General features: G+C 36.4%; 2 protein-coding genes across 2 annotated transcripts; one reads left to right on the top strand and one right to left on the bottom strand.

Annotated features, from left to right (window-relative positions):
* Nucleotides 1-395: 395 nt before the first annotated feature.
* LOC107783627 (ultraviolet-B receptor UVR8) lies at nucleotides 396-4,498 on the top strand. The gene is made up of 5 exons (XM_016604616.2): nucleotides 396-623; nucleotides 709-888; nucleotides 2,643-2,678; nucleotides 2,824-2,939; nucleotides 3,015-4,498. The coding sequence occupies exons 1-5, from the start codon at nucleotides 530-532 to the stop codon at nucleotides 4,320-4,322; spliced, it is 1,734 nt and encodes a 577-aa protein (XP_016460102.1). The 5' UTR covers nucleotides 396-529; the 3' UTR covers nucleotides 4,323-4,498.
* Nucleotides 4,499-5,155: 657 nt separating this feature from the next.
* Nucleotides 5,156-15,472, bottom strand: LOC107783626 (nuclear pore complex protein NUP85). The gene is made up of 18 exons (XM_016604615.2): nucleotides 14,867-15,472; nucleotides 13,220-13,322; nucleotides 13,009-13,119; nucleotides 12,821-12,904; nucleotides 12,361-12,432; nucleotides 12,180-12,236; nucleotides 10,991-11,110; nucleotides 10,722-10,922; nucleotides 10,463-10,573; nucleotides 10,341-10,378; nucleotides 10,075-10,231; nucleotides 9,270-9,371; nucleotides 9,077-9,133; nucleotides 8,786-8,932; nucleotides 7,865-7,935; nucleotides 7,673-7,760; nucleotides 7,309-7,365; nucleotides 5,156-5,976 (listed from the first exon to the last, which is right to left on the bottom strand). Exons 1-18 carry the CDS (start codon nucleotides 15,253-15,255, stop codon nucleotides 5,782-5,784), a joined length of 2,160 nt encoding a protein of 719 aa, XP_016460101.2. The 5' UTR covers nucleotides 15,256-15,472; the 3' UTR covers nucleotides 5,156-5,781.
* Nucleotides 15,473-19,659: the final 4,187 nt, after the last annotated feature.

Below are 19,659 nucleotides of genomic sequence, written 5' to 3'. Positions count from 1 at the left end.
TAAATAATTCGGATTAACAAGTGTGGTTACGAACTCAATAGGATTGATAAACTAACCACAAACTTGGATCTTCATCTCCATTGATTCCAATCACAATCACTTGTGTTCTTGTTAGTTTAGTTAATGACTTATTCAATTTTTCCTAGTAGTTTTAGTAGAAAAACAATCACTCTTGATCATCTTGAATAGATATTCAATTTATAGTTGCTTAGTTAATAGTTAATCTAAGTTAATGTATGTTCATTTAGAATAACTAAATAATTTTATTACTTGATGATTATTTATACTTATATGTACTAGGGAACCAACAATTATTTAATTAAAGACGGTACATATTAGGATATAGTTAAACTTATATAAAATAATCATTTGAGTCGCATATAAATATTTGGAGGGATGGGAGTAGTACCGGTAGAGTAGCACATATCATTACCCAAAGCAACAGCCCAAAATTCAGAGAGAAAAAACAGTTTGAACATATTGATATCTGTGAGTACAGTTCCCTTTCCACTTCACCGGAAGAGAAGAAATGGCGGAGCAACTGGAATCAGAAGAATCTGGCAACTTGTTTACCAAAATCATAGTAATTACGGCCGGTGAAGCTCATACTCTTGCTCTCACTGGTAACTGATTTTTTTTTTTAAAAAGTTAGCTCTTGTATTCTTCAGGAATATATATTTATCTCAACTCTGTGTTGCAAATGGATAGCAAATGGGGATGTGTATGCTTGGGGTAGAGGAACATTCGGCCGACTTGGTACCGGTTCAGAAGCTGACCAGTTATACCCGGTTCGAATCGACTTTGAACCGGCTGACTCTGATGGAGAGAAAAAGAGGATCAAGATTGTTGGTATTGCTGCTGGTGCTTATCACAGTCTCGCTGTTGCAGGTAATTACTCATTTTCTCCTTTTTTTTTTAGATAGTTAAGTTATATTATTTCAACTATTTTCTCAAACTTTGTTTTTTTTTCTTTCTGCAAAGTTCAAACTTTTTCCTTGTGTACAGTTAAATTCAGTTTCGTTTGTTGACATATCACATATAGTCAAAGTTTCGATTAGTTTCAAAAAGTATTTTAATTTGGCAGTGAAATCTTGAAGTTCATCTCTCTATGGAAGTGTAATTTAGGCTGGCTACCCCTCATTTCATCTGTCACTGTTTTGGAAATGAATTTCTTGTTGTCAAGACCTTCTGCAATTTGCTTTTTTGGCTTTCCCTTTTGCTTTTGATTTCAGAATAGTTAAGTTGCTCTATAAAATGTATATGCGGGGGAGGATCAAGAATTTAAACGTTGTGGGTTATGAATTGAGAGTGTTGTTCTGAATACACACACACAAAAAAAAATAAAAAATTACTTGTTTTAAAGGCACACACAGTCATAGAGAATCGCGCCAATAGCCATGAGTTCTACTGAACTGTTGAACCCATAGTGGATCCACCATTGTATATATGGCCTAGTGTTATCGCAATTCATTAATCCACTAGTGAATGAGATGTGGTCGTTCCATAAACAAAACAGCAGTTTGAAGCACTGAATTTTACAGATCAAATTATTGTGTTTATCTTTTGCAATACCATTTAGTAGCAACTTTTGTCGTAGAATCCACACTTAATGAAGGCTTATCGTGATTCCGATGAACTTTTTTCTTGGGAATTTTCTCTTTTTAAGCCTTTCGAGTCTTTTCTATGTTAGAAAATATATTGCTCCCTCTGTCCCATTTTATGTGATGTAGTTTGTCTAGCATGGAGTTGAAGAAAGAAAAAAAAACTTTTGAAACTTGCGGTCTAAGATAAGCTATACATATTTGTGTCTATAAATCTTCTCATTAAGGTTAAAATGGAAAGTTTAAAGTTAAGTTCTTTCTAAATATAGAAAAGTATCATTTTTGGGACAGACTAAAAAGGAAAGTGCATCACATAAATTGGGATAGGAGTACTATAGTTCTCAAGCTCTCTTCAATGAATATTATATTTCACCTAGAGAAGCCTTGTCTACTGAATTGTGTTTCAGATTAGATAGGAAACTGCAAATTCACTTGTGTTCCAATAAGTTGATATGACCTATTATCCCTATTAGGGGATTCAACCACAGTTCACTCCTCTTTTAAGGTCAAACTAAGCGTGGATAATTCAAAATCAGGTCTTGCCATATTGAAGATAAGGTGATCTTAATTGAAGTAGGACCAAAGGGTGCTTCCTGTTGTGTTTAGAATGCCTAGAGCAGTCAAGGAAAAAGGAATAAGGAAACACAGTTTTTTGCTCTCAAGGGTCTTGCTGTTTGCAATGATTCCCGATCATTGTTTTCGGCAGCTACAAGCAGGTAGGATCTCTGTGAAAGCTCAGCAGTAATATAGTGAGGGATTGAGAGCATTTATATTTTAAGTGACAATTTTCTTAGAACACTTCGCCCTGATCTTCTGATTATTTGCTTGCTTCTTCCAAAATGCTAAAATTGTGGAACCATAAGATTTGTGCTAATATGGAAGGCAACAATAAGATTCAGGTCATTGCAATTTTTTGGCTTATTAAGAACACTGATACTAACAGGAGAAATAGTGCTGTTTACAAGGAAAATTGTTAATCTATCATGATTTCCCAGACACCATTTTCCTTTTATTTTATTTGGCATTTCTTTGTTTTTGCAGATGATGGATCAGTCTGGGGCTGGGGATACAATGTCTGTATCCTTGAGAGGATTCCTTTGCAATTACATCACACTTTATAGTTTATATGGTGACCATTCAGTATTATTAGCTTTAACGTATTGAACTTGCAATTGTCTTGTGCATGTGTTATTAATCATTCTTTTCCTTGACTGTTAAATGGATGGACAACTTGGTTTCAATGGAGAAAATTCTTTGGTTCCTCATTTATTGGAGGGATTCCTTGAGTTAGGTTCTCCTAATTCATCAGCTAGTGGCTCAGAGAGAAAGAAACTGATGGTAAGAAACAAGTTGATCAATTTAAAGAAGAAATAGGTTGATGACAGTGGCTAATCTTTCTGTTTTCTCCTGTAGATTTCTTCAGTTAAAGGTGGTGGAATGATGTCAGCGGCAATAGACAATCTTGGATCTCTATGGCTGTGGGGAAACTTTCCTGAACCACAGAAAAGCAACTCTACTGAGAATGAATTCTCTCTTACTAGCAGCTGTAATCCAAGACCTGTCTGGAATTTCCATGGACACACAGTTGTTAAGGTGGCATGTGGAAATGAGCATGTTGTCGCATTAGTCACTGCTGGAGAAGGTTACAAAGGGAGTAATCTTGTTTGTTATTCTTGGGGTGGCAACAGCCACGGGCAGTTAGGTTTGGGAGATAGGGAGAACAGACGGTATCCTGAAGTTATTGAGCCCTTTAATTCCGAATCCCCTTGGTCAGTGTATGAGGTATCATGTGGCGCTTTCCACACAGCTTTACTAGCTCAGAAAAGTCCAAGTGACATGTTAGAGAGTGTATGCTGGACATTTGGCCTGGGAGATAATGGGCAATTAGGTCACGGGACAACCCAAAGTCTGTTATCTCCTGAACTAGTGAAAGAGTTGCCGCGGAGTGCATTTCTCATTTCTGTTGACTGTGGTTTATTTCACACTAGTGTTGTCTCATCTGCTGGAGATGTGTGGTCATGGGGAATGGAGAAAGGCCTTGGTCTATGTCCTGAAGCAAGTTATAGTGGAGGTGATGCAGGTGATGCAATTTATCCTCTGTTGATTCCCTGTGTTGGGCGATATGGGCCGAAATTTCCAGAACCTGTTCAAGTTGCCTGCGGTGCAGCCCATACCATTCTTCTGGCAGATGCTGGCTATAAGATGTGGTCTTGGGGTAGAGGATGGAGTGGTGTCCTTGGAAATGGAAAGATGATCGATTGCTACTCTCCAACTATGGCACTGTGGCCACCTCTAGATGCAAATTTTAGAGGGCAGAGTTTAAAGGATGGTGACGATATAAGTAGTAAAGAAAAGAAACCTGAAGATGTGATAGAATTGGAGAAGAAACTGTCTATGGCAGCGGAGGATGTAAGGCTTCTTCAATCTAAACTCTCGCTAATGGAAAGGTATGCTAGCATTCTTCATGGTGCCATATTCGGAAAACCTTTTGAAGGGCAAGATATGCCAGCCTCTTTACGGAGTGGAGGTTCATTTGACATTGCAAAGGAATGGGAAAACATGTTGGAGGCCTCGGATCGTGGAAAGCTTACCCGATTGGAGATGTTTTATCGTAGTATGCTAGCAGGTGTCAAAGATAAGCTGTTGAAAAAACGGATTCAGGAGATCTTTTTGGAGTGTCAGTGTTCTCTGCCTTCAGAATCTAGTCAACGAAACAAGTAATGCAGAATGCTTGGGTTTCAAATTGTAATACAAAATGCTTTCATAGATACTTTACTTATCCAAATAATGATATGTAAAACAAAAGAGTTGGAAAGTAGTTCTCAATTATAGATGAACCGCTTGATGATTGTAATCAGTTAACTTAAAGTGATGTGGTTTTGTTGGTATAATTTCAATGTCTTGGCTCTTTCACATTTCAGTATAGAAAGAACTCCTGGGTAAGCTATTTGAGCTTTCTACCTTGGAGCAGCCAAACGAGTAAGCTACAAATTCGAATCTAGATATATGCTTAAATTCCATCCATTTTCACCTTGGAGCAACCAAAACGAGTTCTACACTGCATAAGAGGGGACAACGGCTTATGGTATCAAGTATTGTAGAAGGAAGAATTGACAGAAAGACGAAGTAGTGTGTTCTTAAAGACTATTTGGGGCATTTGACGAAAATAAAAGTGCATACAAGGCTAACTTACAACAGCCACGTAGTATATTAGCAAAATCTATATATATTTTTATGACGTAGTTGAAAGTAAGTTATTTCAAACGACAGAATTGACAATTAAAATGGACACAATAAACCAAATTGTGTCAGTTTTCACACTGATAAATGCGTATTCTTTGAATATTATTTCCTCAAAAATTTCCAGGTCCAATAGTATGAGGATCACAAAATTAGCCAATCCCACTAAATCCTAAGTTATATTGTCCCATTCTAGGAGCAGAGGTGGGTGGAAAATCAATTCCAATTCTGTCATGTAAGGCATACTTTTGCAGTCTTCATTGAGCATGTTGTAGTTTTTTCAATCTTATGAACACCAGTCCAACCAGGAACACTGACGCAACAATTTTTATATTCAGAGTTCTATCATAGGGAATAAATCAATCTCAGCAATTTTAAACCAGGTAACAGGCAGGGGTTTTGGTCGTCCTTTACAAAGGCATATACATAGATAACCCCACTCCCCTGTTCCCCATCCCAAAACAAAATGTTAAAAAAAAAGGATCTCTAAGTAGGAGCAGCGGAGCAGCAAAACAAGAAACCTTATACAAATACAGTCATCTTCACTCTTGTCAAGCCACAGTTAATCTCCCATAGCCTGAAGCTCTCCTCATCCAAATGCTTCTTGTCTATACCAACTGATTAGCTGTCTACTAAGCTCTGCAACATGTAGGTGACACAAGTGGCTCAGATCGGGCTGGACCATTCACAATGTAGTGCCAGCACACATGTAGTTCTTCAAGTCAGCATTTCCAGTAAAGAAAACAGATAACAAAATGGGACAATTGCAGTTTCATGATTTCTGCTGCAAGCAGCAACACAAGGTTCCGTACCATTTTGAAAGTTAACTGCACTCCCGGAACAGACTATTAACACAGGAAAGAGGAGATAATATAACACTTGAGGCATCTTGAAAACATCTAACTGGTAACCTCTCAAGCAAGAAACAGGGGCAACAAAATCACTCTTCAAGGATTGCACGACCCAGGTTAGTGGCAAGAGCCAGTCTGATAGAGCTTAATGAATCAGATGGCAAGTCAGCTTCAACAAAGTCTGGCCTCAATCTTGCCATGGACAACTCTTGCAGTTTATTCAAGAGAAGCTGAGTTTGAGAGACATTAATCAAAGGTCGCTCCTGCCAGTTTAACAATTTCAACTGCAAAGGAAGAAAAGGAGGTAAAGTAATGATGTCAAAAATGAAACATGCACCAGCTATTAATAACATATATATCTGAAAGCATGTTGAACTTTTGGCCTTGACTTAATTTAACAGATTGCCAACCCTTCCCTCACCACCACATGTACCCATTTTCCAACCACTTGTGGTATACTGTTGACTGAAAGACTTTAGCAGAAGCGCCTGCACAACATATTAGCTTTTCTAATTTGATATGAACTAAGATTCATGTTTTAAGACACAAGGAAAAGGAACATTTTTATTAACACATACCCACAGACCAGCCTTTCTTTTCTTTTTCTTCTTCTTTTTCTTTTTCTTTTTTAAATTAAGCAAGAATTTAGCATCTGAGCGGGAGCTAATATAAAACTACATGAAGCATTGCTCAAAACTAAAAAGAAATAAGAAGCTACAGGATACTAATAAATGAAAACAAAAAGAAGAGAAGAGAGAGATTACACATCTGAATATTTACTAGCAACCAGAGGCAGATCCAAGATGTAGACTTGATGGCTTTGACCTTTAAAATCTTATCATTGAACCTATTGCACTTTTCGAATTATGGGTTTGGAATTTAGTATCTAATTTGATATGAACTAAGATTCATGTTTTAAGACGCAAGGAAAAGGAGCATTTTTAACACATCCCCACAGACCAGCCTTTCTTTTCTTTTTCTTTTTTAAATTAAGCAAGAATTTAGCATCTGAGCAGGAGCTAACTAATATAAAACCGCACTAAGCATTGCTCAAAACTAAAAAGAAATAAGAAGCTACAGGATACTAATAACTGAAAACAAAAAGAAAAGAAAAAAGAGATTACACATCTGAATATTTACAAGCAATCAGAGGCAGATCCAAGATTTAAACTTGATAGCTTCGACCTTTAAAATCTTAGCATTGAACCTATTGCACTTTTCGAATTATGGCTATGGAATTTAATATTTGTGAAAATTTTAATAATGTTTACATAGTTATATACTCTGTCTAAAATGCTGGGTTTGGTTAAACCCGTTGCAAACATGCTACATCTGCCTCTGCTAGCAATCTAGATCCCGCTCATTAACATCATCTCCATTCCTGTCAACCTTTTTAATTGGCTTAAGAAGTCAACATATTATACAACAATTACCAACTTTAGTTGGCCAAACATCCGCATAAAGATGGTATATTGAATCTTAGATCTTTTAATTATGAGGTTCCTACCTTATATTGTTATGACCTATTTGGCTATTCCATGATTCTGAAAAGCAAAATAGTTCACTCTGGCAAGTTGAGCAAAGAACTAAATGCAATAAACAGATAAGGTACTTACTGAATCATATAGAAGAGGTAACCAAAAGCGTTGAGGCGTGGAAGGATTTTTCATGAGCTGCAGAGTAAACAACAAAATAAATTGACTATACGGCGGCAGAAGAAAAGGTTCTTTTTCAGGTAATAGAGATACTTGCACCTATCCTGGCAACTATTTCAATCGAACCTACACAACATTCAGGCTGCCAGGTTTCATTAACAAATTCTGTTAATTTATTTTCAGTTTCTTATGGTAGACACTCAGGTGTAAATCTTGTAGATCAGCAAGGCCTCAATCACAAATGCGAAGTTTTATACACCCACAAGCTGAAATTTTACATCACTCTAATGTTAATCTGCATTATTATAAAGGGCATCGAACATACAGAGACGAGAGCTTCAGCTGCATTACGAGCACCATCAGTGGGTGTATCACCATGAACCTGCAGCAGGGATCTCCTAAAATCCCTGTACCTGTGCAGCAGTAACCGTAAAAATTTCAAAGATCTGAAACACTTTGAAACTGTATACACAGGTGTCATCCATGATTCAAATAGAGTCAAGTATTAAGCAATTACTTGTTCAGAAACTCAAGACCGCCAGCAGTTCTAGACTCAGAACCCAGCAACTCTATGAGACCTTCCCATTGCTGCACGGAAAGAATAATAGAATGATCAAAGAGAATAAGCCAGCTAAATCTATGAGAAAAGAGATGCTGTTTCAGAACCAAACTACTAGACTTCGACTTAGAGCAAATATCTCAGACACAGCAATCAAATACATGATAATCAAAATAGAGAGAACTGTAGTGGAGAACAAATTCTACCAAATTTAACTAGATCAGCCGACAAGCTATTTCCAGGCCATTTTCCTTCTGCTTTATTTCTTTTTCTCTTTTAGCTGGGGGATGGATTCACTTTAACCCAGATCCTAAGAAAGAACAAGTTTAGCCAGATTGGACTATTAGCATTTTGAGGTGTCTAACATTACATGAATTCACATCCGAACAATATTCAAGGGCTTCTCCACCATATTCTACCACCAACATTGCTTAAGCTCCTCAATCAAGCAAAAAATGCCTGGTCAAGCTTGCCTACCAGCATTTATACATGTGCAAGTGGTGTACCCACATTTGGCATAAGAAAGGTTCTAAATTTCTTCTAGACCTCAATCTCACCCACTAGATAGCATGCTCTTCATAATGCACATATTCGGATAACTGGGAATATATAGATACGTAAACCTGCCTGCAAAGTACTTTTTTTTTTTGATAAGGTAAAGATTTACCAGCCTGCAAAGTACTTAAAGCAGTTAAATCATCTACCAAACCAGCACACTAAAGAATGTATTCGTCTGGGGAAAAGAAATAAGACAGAACACTCTCAGCATACATAACATATAAAAAATGCAATTTACAGACAGAAACATTAACACAGTTGCACAAGTATTAAGAAAATATGTAACAAGGCACTCAACCACTATAACTGAGTAGTAACAACCTTGAATCCTTCATCAGAAACTGACTTCCCCACGAAATCAAATAATTGCTTGGCAATTCTGTTTAAACGAAATTCATCTCGAGCTTGCTGCAGCCAAAAGACACCAGAGCCTTTTCTCCCATGTTTCCAGTGATGCAAACCAGCAATCTAATGAAAAGTATGAGATAAATGAAGCACTTATAGGTTCAAAGTAATCACAAAATTCAAATAGATGCCATTACAGGGGAATCACATCAGAGTACCTATAGTACTGTATTAAAGATAGTCAATGTGAATAATATCATGACATACCCTCATTATGTTTGAACTTATGGTGTCAAGTTCATACAGACGGCAGATCTCTATACTCTGCATGGAAAAACAATATAACCAAGCAAGCATCAATAAGGAACCTCTAGATTGAAACGAGGCTGTAGAGCAGGATTTTTTAGAGCAAAGTCATGAGGGTGAGGAACCAACAGAAAAGACACCCCAGAAGCTGTACCTTTAACAGAATTTGACTATGCTGTACAGGCTGCTTGTAAAGCAAATTCTCCAACAATCCAATCCCTTGTTTTATGCATGAAGTCAAGTATATTGGAGCAATCTGGAGGAAAGTGAGAAAAACAAAGATCCAAAACATGAGTAGAAGAACCAAATATAAACTGAAGTTTTCAGAAACCGGTATTGCACTTTGCCACAGATTGATCTTCCCAGAATACAGGTTCAGCAAAAGCAGCTTATAAAAATTCCATGATGTACCCAAACTTTACAAGGGAGTTAATAGGTAAAAACTCTCCAGCATCTAGATAACTATCATATCAAGGTTCAATTGAAATTGTAAATATAGGTCGTCTCCATCCAGAAACATCAAAGTTTTATTTTCCGATATGTTTTGGGGACATACAATGTACCCATGTCGAATCTCACTCATTTCTTTTATTTCCTTTCTTAGGGTGAAAACTGAACCTTATACATGTACAGGAAGATAAAATGAAGATTTTAAGTAATAGTCTATCCATTTCAATTTATGTGGCAGTGTTTGACTGCGCACAGAGTTTTTAAAAAAAAAGACTTTTGGATCTTGTGGTCTTAAACATGCCGTGAGATCTCTGTTTCGCTATAAAAGCATGCTATTAAGGGTAAAATGGGACGTATAAAGTAAGAAAATTTTCCAAACATAGAAAGGTTTTATTCTGTTTGAAACGGACTAATAAGGAAATAATGCCACATAAAATGGATCAGAGGGAGTAGTACGTAAGTACAAGTATATCAGGCATTCATTTGCTCAAGCTTGCATCCACACATACTTGCCATGTGAACGCATGGGAAGACAGAACTTGTGCATATACAAGTTTATGGAGCTCTTCTATGCTGATTCCCCCCAGTTTGGACTGCTCTTCATGCAAAAGAATTTCCGCATGAGTGCTCCCAGCTGTCAACAACTCTACAGCATGTGCCATCATCCTTGAGAGATGAAAAAAAGAACTTGCATCAGATGAATTAGACAGAAAACAAAATCCTTCAGTCCTCAACCCACCCAAAAAGAATACATAGAAAGAGAAGGTTAACAAACCATGGGCCAAATGATCTTGAGCACTCTGCTAGAACAACCTAAAATGATAAGACATGCTCATGAGTTCTGCACTAATTTTAAACATGAACTAAAATTACAACTAGTTCTTTAGAGTGGCTCACCTCAGTATTTTCTCCAAGAATGCCAAGTACAAGACCAAACAGCTTATGGGGGCTGGAAATTGGTTTTAATTGCATGCACTTCTGAGCTAAATTGTACATGCTCTCTAGACCCTACACAACAAAAAATAGAATATGTATTTTAAGTGCAAATGCAACAGCAACAGAATCTTCTTGCTCTCTACTTTTGGATGATTGTGCAACAAAGTGACTCAACCCAAGTGACCTTAGATGTTTAGGTCAATCTGAAAAAGGAACTGACCGCAGTAAATGGCCTAACGTACAAGAAATGGGATATAAAAAGCTCCATCCAGTTGAAAGTTGCATTTGATAGAACACTAGGATTTCCCAACATGATCTGGATCAAATTTTTTAGCCCTTCTCTAGTCTGCTGGTGATCACATTGAAGCCAGTACGAACTGCAGTCCAGTTTAGTTATTTGTGCCCTCCACTTCTCCCAAGCCTAACAGGAAAAAGGCATTAAATGTTGTCCAGTAACGGCCACTGATCATTAGCAAAGGCCTAAATTACCTTCATGAAATCAGGCTTGGTTTTGTAACACTCGCCTAAATTTTCTTCTCTCAGATTAGGACGCATTCTAGGCATCTTGGATATAAGAAGAGCAACTGCTTCAACCAGTCCATTCTCTGTCTTTTAAGAGCAAAAATCAAACAGGTTAAAAAGAAAAACAGGAAAGCTGTAATCCTAGTTCAGAACCCTTTTTGGGGGGAAGGGTAACTTAAGAAACTATCTGGTAAATGAAAATAAATAATTTTCATAGCAGCCATTCCCGGTGGGCTTCAGTCACCAGCTCCTCCATCATCAGGTGACCAATTACCTAGATTTAGCCTGATGATATTACTGTCACTTGCACCAACAAATTAAAGCTTCCTCAACACAATTATAGAGAGTCCTCTACCCACAGAGACTCATTACCTGTAATCATCTTAACTTAAATAGTTCCAAATCAAAATTATAATGTCGTCATCATCATAACTTAAATAGTTCCTAATCAAAATTATATTGTCATCATTCCATCAAAAAATAATTATAATGCCGTCATGACTCAATGCACAGATGAGGGGTTAAAAGGTGGATAAAAGTGTCTCAAGCTGTTTTTTATAACTGTGGTATCCGGGCCAGATTGCGTGCACCTCGACTAATTCCACAGGATACGTGCTACCTCCAACAAGCACTGATACCAGGTAAAGCTGTCCACTAAGGCTTAGACAGATGGAAAGAAATCACCTTAGTGTTTTTTGCCTCCGCTAGGAGTTGAACCTGAGACCTCAATGTTCTCAACCTACTTCATTGACCACGCAAAAAGAATAAACAAATCCACTTTATCATCCTAAATAGCAGCACGTCCTATAACTAGATCTCACAGACCAAAAAAACAAATAGATTCAAGCAAAGAGTGATGACTTCGAAATTAATAGAAAAGGTAAAAGGCCTAATAAGGTGTCAAAGCTCTGAAAAGACAACTCATTAGTCCATGATTAGGTATATCATATATGAGGAAGAGGCAAGAACTGTTCCTAAGTTCTTCATCAAAAAGAACTGTTCCCAAGTTAAACTGATGTACAGGTAATTTACCGAGAGACAGGTAGGTACAGAATATGATGTTATGAGAATACTCGAGGTTGAGTTAAAGTATGCTACACAGCCACTGATCATAAGTTCAAAACAAGAATTGGCAGGTTAAGTTCAAAATTCTTACCTCACGGCTAGCTAACTGATCAAACCGGTAAGAACCATGCAAGCGCAGCAATTTCACCTGTAAAATTGGCAACTATAGACTTATGCATGCTCCTTGAACAAAATCCTGATATAACTTACAAGCAACAAAACTCGAATGCACACTGCTGATGGTTGATATCCATCCAAAAATATATCCTTACCACAGTTCCCAGCCAGCCAACTGACAATGCTGATGCTATTGCTTCCCAGTAGTTAGGATCTTCTTCAACAACCTGTGATGAGCAAATTAAGTGGAAATGAGCATAGAAAGATGGAATGGCTACTCCTCCCGTCATAATTTAACTATCCTAATTTCTATTTTGTATTGTGCCAAGATCCACTTCCTAAAAGTAATTTTAGTTACACAAATGATTATCTTTTGAATATCCTACCCATGAAAGAAGTATCACAGCCACTTTTCATTAAAGAAAGTTTAAATTTTTCAAATGGTAATATCCACTTTACTTTTGGACTCACTCCTGTTTAATACAATTAAATTCTAATTTCTACATTTATATCCGTATCCAGTCAACATATAATACCTAAATTCTGACTAATAATTTATCAATCCATAGGCCCAATGAATGTAAAGTTCAGAGGGAAATCAATTGACAACAACACCTGTACGCCAGCAAGTTCCTGCTGAAAATCCACAAACTTTGAATGAATAGTTGGTACAGTTCCCGAGAATAAAGGATCGTAGTCCTGTTGAATGAAACGTGCATTAAGTTGGAAGAATGGTATATCTCCAAAGAGTATGAGATGTCAGAGAAAATCAAGGAAACTTGCATAAAATAGAAAAAACATACAGCTAACCAATCTAGCAACCGTTCAGGAATCCAGGATTGAGATTGCTTGTCTACATAAAATATCTCCAGAAGCTCCCACGCAGCTTTCAAACACATCGGCTCTGCAGTTTCCTAACATGCACAGACAGCCACCAGATAAATACTATAGCTAAGCTGACTTAGCTGAGAGTCTGCATACAGCCAAAACAAATGTGTGATGACAATTACTCACAATTACTACCGACTTGGGATCTTCAATAATTGATCTAGGAGGTGATTTTCGATCACCGAGCAGAGAATTTATCTCTTTGCTGTACTCTATGACATGCTCCCACCTGATTTTACACCGAAAATGCAACAACTGTCAACAAGTGACCCTATGAAAGGACACAGCCACTCGAGCCGTTATAGTGCTGATTAAAACTCTCTCAGGTCTCTAATAGAGAAATGAACTTCAAGCTTATGTGACTTGGAACTCTTCTGTTGTAGTAGGGGAGAAAATAAATCCTCTGGACTTCTAATTTTTTTTATAAGGATAAATCCTCTGGCATTTCACCATCAAAAAATTTCAGAATTGCATCACGAGCAATTGGATTGGGAAAAACTCCTGGAAGTTGGCAAGTATATACAAATGAACAAGAGGCCTGGATGTCAATGAAGTGGGTTGAGAACCATGAGGTTTCAGGATCGAATCCCAGCTGAAGCAAAATCACTAAGTGATTTTTTCTCATGTGTCCAAGCCTTCGTGAACAGAGTTACCCAATGCATGTGCTAGTGGGAGGTAGCAGGAACCCCGCGAAACTAATCTAGGTACACGCAAGCTAGTCCGGACACCATGGTTATAGAAAAATGCAAGGAAAGAAATTGTATTCTTTTCCTCTTTTTTTTAAGTGTGAAGTGAAGCAGTCCAAAACAGAGCTTAGAGTTTACTAAAGCAAAGAGCCGTGAAGAAACACATAGTCAATTAACTCTTAGGTGGTGTGACATGATTTACTTCTAGAAGATAAGACTTATCTCTGCATAGGTTCCTACCAGGAATCATTGAAAAGCAAGCGCAATATAGTCTCCTAGAAAGCTAGGACTTTTTAAGGTAGAAGAAGGTGGATAATTCGCAGTAAAAACTACATCATTACAATAAGCTGCTAGCCAGAGAGGAGTCGGGCATCTCTCATCAGTCAATTTGGTTCCTAGTGTGCCCAGAAAGGTGTACTTTTTTGTTGGTTGGCGGTGAAGGAAGCAACTCTAACAGGTGAAAATCTAAGGGAAAGAAGGATTACATCAGTTAGCTAGTGCTTCGTGTGTATTTGGAAGAAGACATGGCTCATTACTACTGCATTGTCAGGTAAATTCACGTGTGTAATAGGAGATTATGAGATGGTTTCAGTTACAATGAACCATAGCATGCACTATGAAAAATGCTCCATTTAGCTAGACTTTTAGAAGATGGACGAGAAGAACACATGGTGTGGAATGTTGCTCCATTAGCACTTATGTGAATTGCATGGAAAGAGAAAAACAGGAGGGCTTAAAAGAGTTTGATTTCATACATATGCTTTTTTGGTGCACCCATGAGATTCCTATTCGTACAGAAGATTGGGTATCTTTGGTAGAGAATCAAATCCTTTTGCGGTTCTCGTTTTTTTGGAATTTCTCATATAAAGGAGCTTTTCCATTATAAATGAAATTCATTTTAGTTGATAAAAAATTATAAATTGCATAAACATTCAGAAAACACAAGAATAACGCAGTTAGTCTTCCTCTCTAACTAATTCCAAAGCTAATTTTTTTTGCTTTTTTATAAACTATATTTTAAATCCAGACACGGATCACAATATAGAGTGCATTTGGTACAGAGCTAAATTAAATTACACAATTTTACCACTGTGCCTTGTAAGGAGGGTTATCCAACGACATAGCAGACAGAGAATGCTTGCGGCTCTGAAGAAGCGCGAAAGGAATGACGGAACCGTAAGCTATTCTCCTCCATCTTGCGGCATCAACTTCCTCATCTCCGCTGTTACTCAGCTTCACCTCCACCACTCTACCGCCACCACCCTCGCTGCCGTCTACGTCAGTCGCCATGTCCGACTGAGGCTTCCCGAGAACTGAGACTTGGAGAGTGTTGCCACGCGCCCAGGAAATGGAGAGTCGATGAATCGGGGATTTGAGACCGTGATGGAGAGGATAGATGACCGCCGGATGATTTTCCGGCTCCGGCGATACTGGAACCATTGCAAGGTCGTCGGACTCTGACGTCAAACCTGGCATTTCGCCGGATTGTCTGTCGCCCTAGTATGAATGTTCCACCAAGTGCTTTTTTCTTGCGTATCTAGGGTTTTAGAAAGGGGTTTATGGCAAATCGAGGGAATGAGAATTCATAATTGTTTTTTAAAATCCAGATTTGTAAGTTACCAAATGAAACTCTCTCAAACTGAGCCAAACAAATGTTGTGAATGGAACTGATATTTGTCAAGAGCTAAAAGGTGAAAATTGTTATAAAATAATGACTATAAGTTAAATAAATCGAAGACAAGTACAGACAAAAGTTGATATATTATTCAATTTTAAACCGATATACATAATGAACTGAAAACTTCTCTATTTATAGAAGAAAGGAAGCAGTTGCGAGGCTTTTCTTGAGCTGCTTGTAAGCTGTTTGTAACCTGCCTGTTTAATATGAAGCTGTTGCAAATCATTTCTTTGAGTTGCTTGCAACATATCTGCATCAGCTGCTTATAGATAAATTTCAATAGAGTACCAAACGGATAATCTTTTTTAGGAAGATTATCTATAGCGGAGTAATAAATGGACATCTAGATTATAATTATTTTCATAACAAAAATCATTTACTCCCCAACTTTGTTTTAAAAAATAAACTGGGAAAAACCCAGTGAAAAAAATCTTAGTGAAGAAAAAAGAGTACACATATTTAGTAATACGCAATTCTAGCTGCCTCACTAAAAACCTTAGTAAGGAAAAAAGAGTGCAGCGCGTATTTCACTCCCCCTAATGAAGACCTTGTTCTAAATATTTGAGTCTCCGCATTTCAATCTTGTATACCATCTTCTGATCAAAAGTTGAAGTTGTCAAAGATTTAGTGAACAAATCTGTTGGATTGTCACTTTGAATGGATTTGTTGCACATCGATGTCACCATTTTTCTGAAGATCATGTGTATAAAATAATTTTGGTCAAATGTACTTCGTTCTATCTCCTTTTATAAATTCTCCATTTAATTGGGCTATGCATGTAGCATTGTCTTCGTATAAAATTGTGGATCTTTTATCACATTCCAAACCATATTTTTCTTGAATAAAATAAATCACTAATCTCAACCATACACATTCCTTACTTGCTTCACGAATAGCTATTATCTCAACATAATTTGAATAAGTGGCAACAATAGATTATTTGTGGAGTGTCGTGATATGACGATACCTCCACATGTAAATACGTACCCGATTTGAGATCGAGCTTTATGGGGATCAGATAAATAACCTGCATCTACATAACCAATACGATCTGCATCACCTTTGTTCGCATTAGCAAGATATATAAGTGCACCAATTGCACTGAGATAGAGTCTAGGACCAAGGAGTTCCTCATCCTCTTCTGGAGGTCGGAACGGATCCTTATTCACTTCAAGTGATTGAACACCCATTTGGCATACTTAATGGGTGCGCTTTGTCCATGTAAAAGTGTTTTAAGATATTTTCTGTATAGACAGATTGATGGATAAAGATCTCGTCTGCTAAATATTCAATTTGCATACTAAGACAAAGTTTTTTTCCTTTGGAGCTCTTATGGAGTTCCTATGAGATTTATGTTATTAACATAAACAGCAAGTATAACAAATTTTTCTTTGTAAAAACGCATGGACAAATGCCATCATTTATATAACCTTCTTTTAGCAAATATGCACTAAGGCGATTATATCACAGGCGCCCAGATTGATTTAAACCGTACAAATATCTTTGTAATATAATTGAGTACATTTCACGATACATTGAACTATATACTTCAGGTATTTTAAATCCTTCAGGGATCTTTATATAAATTTGATCAAATGAGTCATATAGGTTATGACTTGCATTTAAATGGCATGACATCTTCAAGTGTCTGGATTACAGGTATGATCCTCACAATATTATGCACTATATTATATCAAATATATCGTCGACGATCATTTTGTATCAGTTCGCAGGTGACATAACTTGTTGAGATCTCATCACTTTCTTTATTTTCAGGTACCTGAATTTCTTCTGGAGTTTCATGAAATATTATGTCGTAGGCTTTTCTATAGCTCATTCCTCCTCGTTATGATCATTTTGATCATTTGCTCCTATCATTTTCAAGGATTGTTACCTTTGAAATCGATTGGTTTACTACGCTTCATGCGTACAGTAAACTTTATCCTTCAGGGACTTTAATTTTAATAGGAGCATTTGCAGCTGAAATGTGACATTTTAGTTTGGATCAGCAAATGCTTCTGCATTTGACTTGAATTATCTTCTAAGTGAGGATCATATTAATGATAATTCGATGCATATAGCATATTTTCCAGCTGTTTATTCCATCCCCCAAATGTTAGAAAAACTAACTCATATCCCAAATCTTTTTTGGGAAACCTATCTTTGTGCATTGTGGTAGAGAATTTAATCATATACCACACATCAAAAATTATTAGATAGTAAAAATATTTGGTTTCTGATCCTAAACCAATTGTGAGGGGAAGACTTATCATATTTTGTTGGTCTGATGCATACAAGTGTTGTTGTATGTAATTTAGAAAATCTTAGACCAACACATGACTTTTTATTCTCATAAGCAATAGTTTAGTCATTAATAAGAGGTATTCAATGCTAAACTAGCTTGGATATAAACCAGCATTATCAAGATGAACTATCTTGATTTCATAATCTGAAAATTATGCTCTTAATTGAGAAAGGTAATTTCAAATGCCAAACTGTAGGTTGACAATAAACACACATGTAACCATCTCATATATGCATCTATAAGTGGTTCACATAATAGGTGAATGAACCCATATTCACCTTTTATATATTCCAGAATTTAGGGGTTTTAGTCCCAACTTTAGCTGGTATAATCAATTTATTATTAGAACAAGCAACACAAGAGAATTCTTGAAGAATCTTCTAGTTCTTCAGTATATGCTTATCTGAATTCTCAAATAGCTCATTTAAAAATGACAAATAAAAATTTCAAGTTTATCATGGCATGTGCTATCTCTAAGTAAACTTCTGGTTTACTATGGCATAAACTTTTGCATCAATAAACTTCTTATTTACTGTGGCTACTTTTGTATCAGTAAATTTCTGGTTTACAGTAGCTACTTTTGCCTCAGTAAAACTTCTAGTTTACTGTGACTGCTTTTGCATTAGTAAACTTCTGGTTTACTGTGATACATCATATAGTACAAATTAAAGAATAAGGCGGGTTACTTCTCACATACATATTATTTTACCCTCTATGATTGTGGAAACATGAAGATTTTCAATCTTCCAGTCATTTGTAGTCTCAATATGATAGTCATTTGTATTAGTAAATTTCGGGTTTACTACAACATATGTTTTGACCATAATCATATAATATGAATGACATATTTGTATATAAGCTCTTCGAGAGCCTTCATTTATTATCCACAATCTAATATTATTCGAACACTACTGGTGTCACGTGTCTTCTAGACAAACAGTTAGTTCTTCACGAGTTTTTGATATATTTTGTACTATCAAATATTTCTCACACACTTCTGGTATCATAAGAGAAAATCATAATCAAATAAACAATATAAAGACAATTCTAAATTTATAAATATCAGAAATCAAGAATTTCAATATTTGTTTTACTACCAACTTTGTGGCAAATATCTCCTTCAGGGAGAAACGCCGTTAATATTTGAATATTTTGTATCAAAGCGGCAACCACATAGTCATTACATCCTCCAGGGAAATATACATGAGTTGTTATTTTCTTCGGGGTAGTTAATAACAATTAACCATAATATATCAATGTGGTTGTAGTAGAAAGCATTCTACAAGGATACTTTTGCCTTAGAATGATACTTAATAAAATTATCCAAGATATTTTACGTACAACATGAACGTGTGACAATGATCTTTATGCTACAAAAATAATATGTATATCCTCTATTATTCTACCTCTTCAGGAAGTGAGTTGTAATATATTTACATCAAGATCGCATTCATATTTACAGCTTTATTAATATTATCACATTCACTTCAGGGAATGGATTAATATTTATAAAAAATTCTCATCCTTCAGGAAATCGAACATAATTATTTGAACGCGCATTAATCACATCAAATTGTGATGCTTCAACCTCTTTTAAAATATTTACTACTTCAGAAGCAAATCGAGGTGTGCATGCAATATAGAGAATATTTCTCTAACTTATCTTTAATTGTAACCATAGAAAGCCTAAATTATCACTTCTGGTAGTTATAAGCATATACCACTTCTGGTGGTTAACAAAATTTAGTTACAATGAGATATACGAAACATAACCACTTCTGGTGATTGTATATTTCTTGCAAACTTTGCTGGAGTTTAAGTGGAACTAATAATTTTATCCACTTTATAATCCTTTATTAAGATAATTAGGATGAAAACAAATACCAAAATAGGTATT

The sequence above is a fragment of the Nicotiana tabacum genome, chromosome 23 (genome assembly GCF_000715075.1).
Source record: "Nicotiana tabacum cultivar K326 chromosome 23, ASM71507v2, whole genome shotgun sequence".
NCBI lineage: Eukaryota > Viridiplantae > Streptophyta > Magnoliopsida > Solanales > Solanaceae > Nicotiana > Nicotiana tabacum.
The sequence above is the reverse complement of the archived record's forward strand: the minus strand, read 5'-3'. Positions and strand labels throughout refer to the sequence as shown.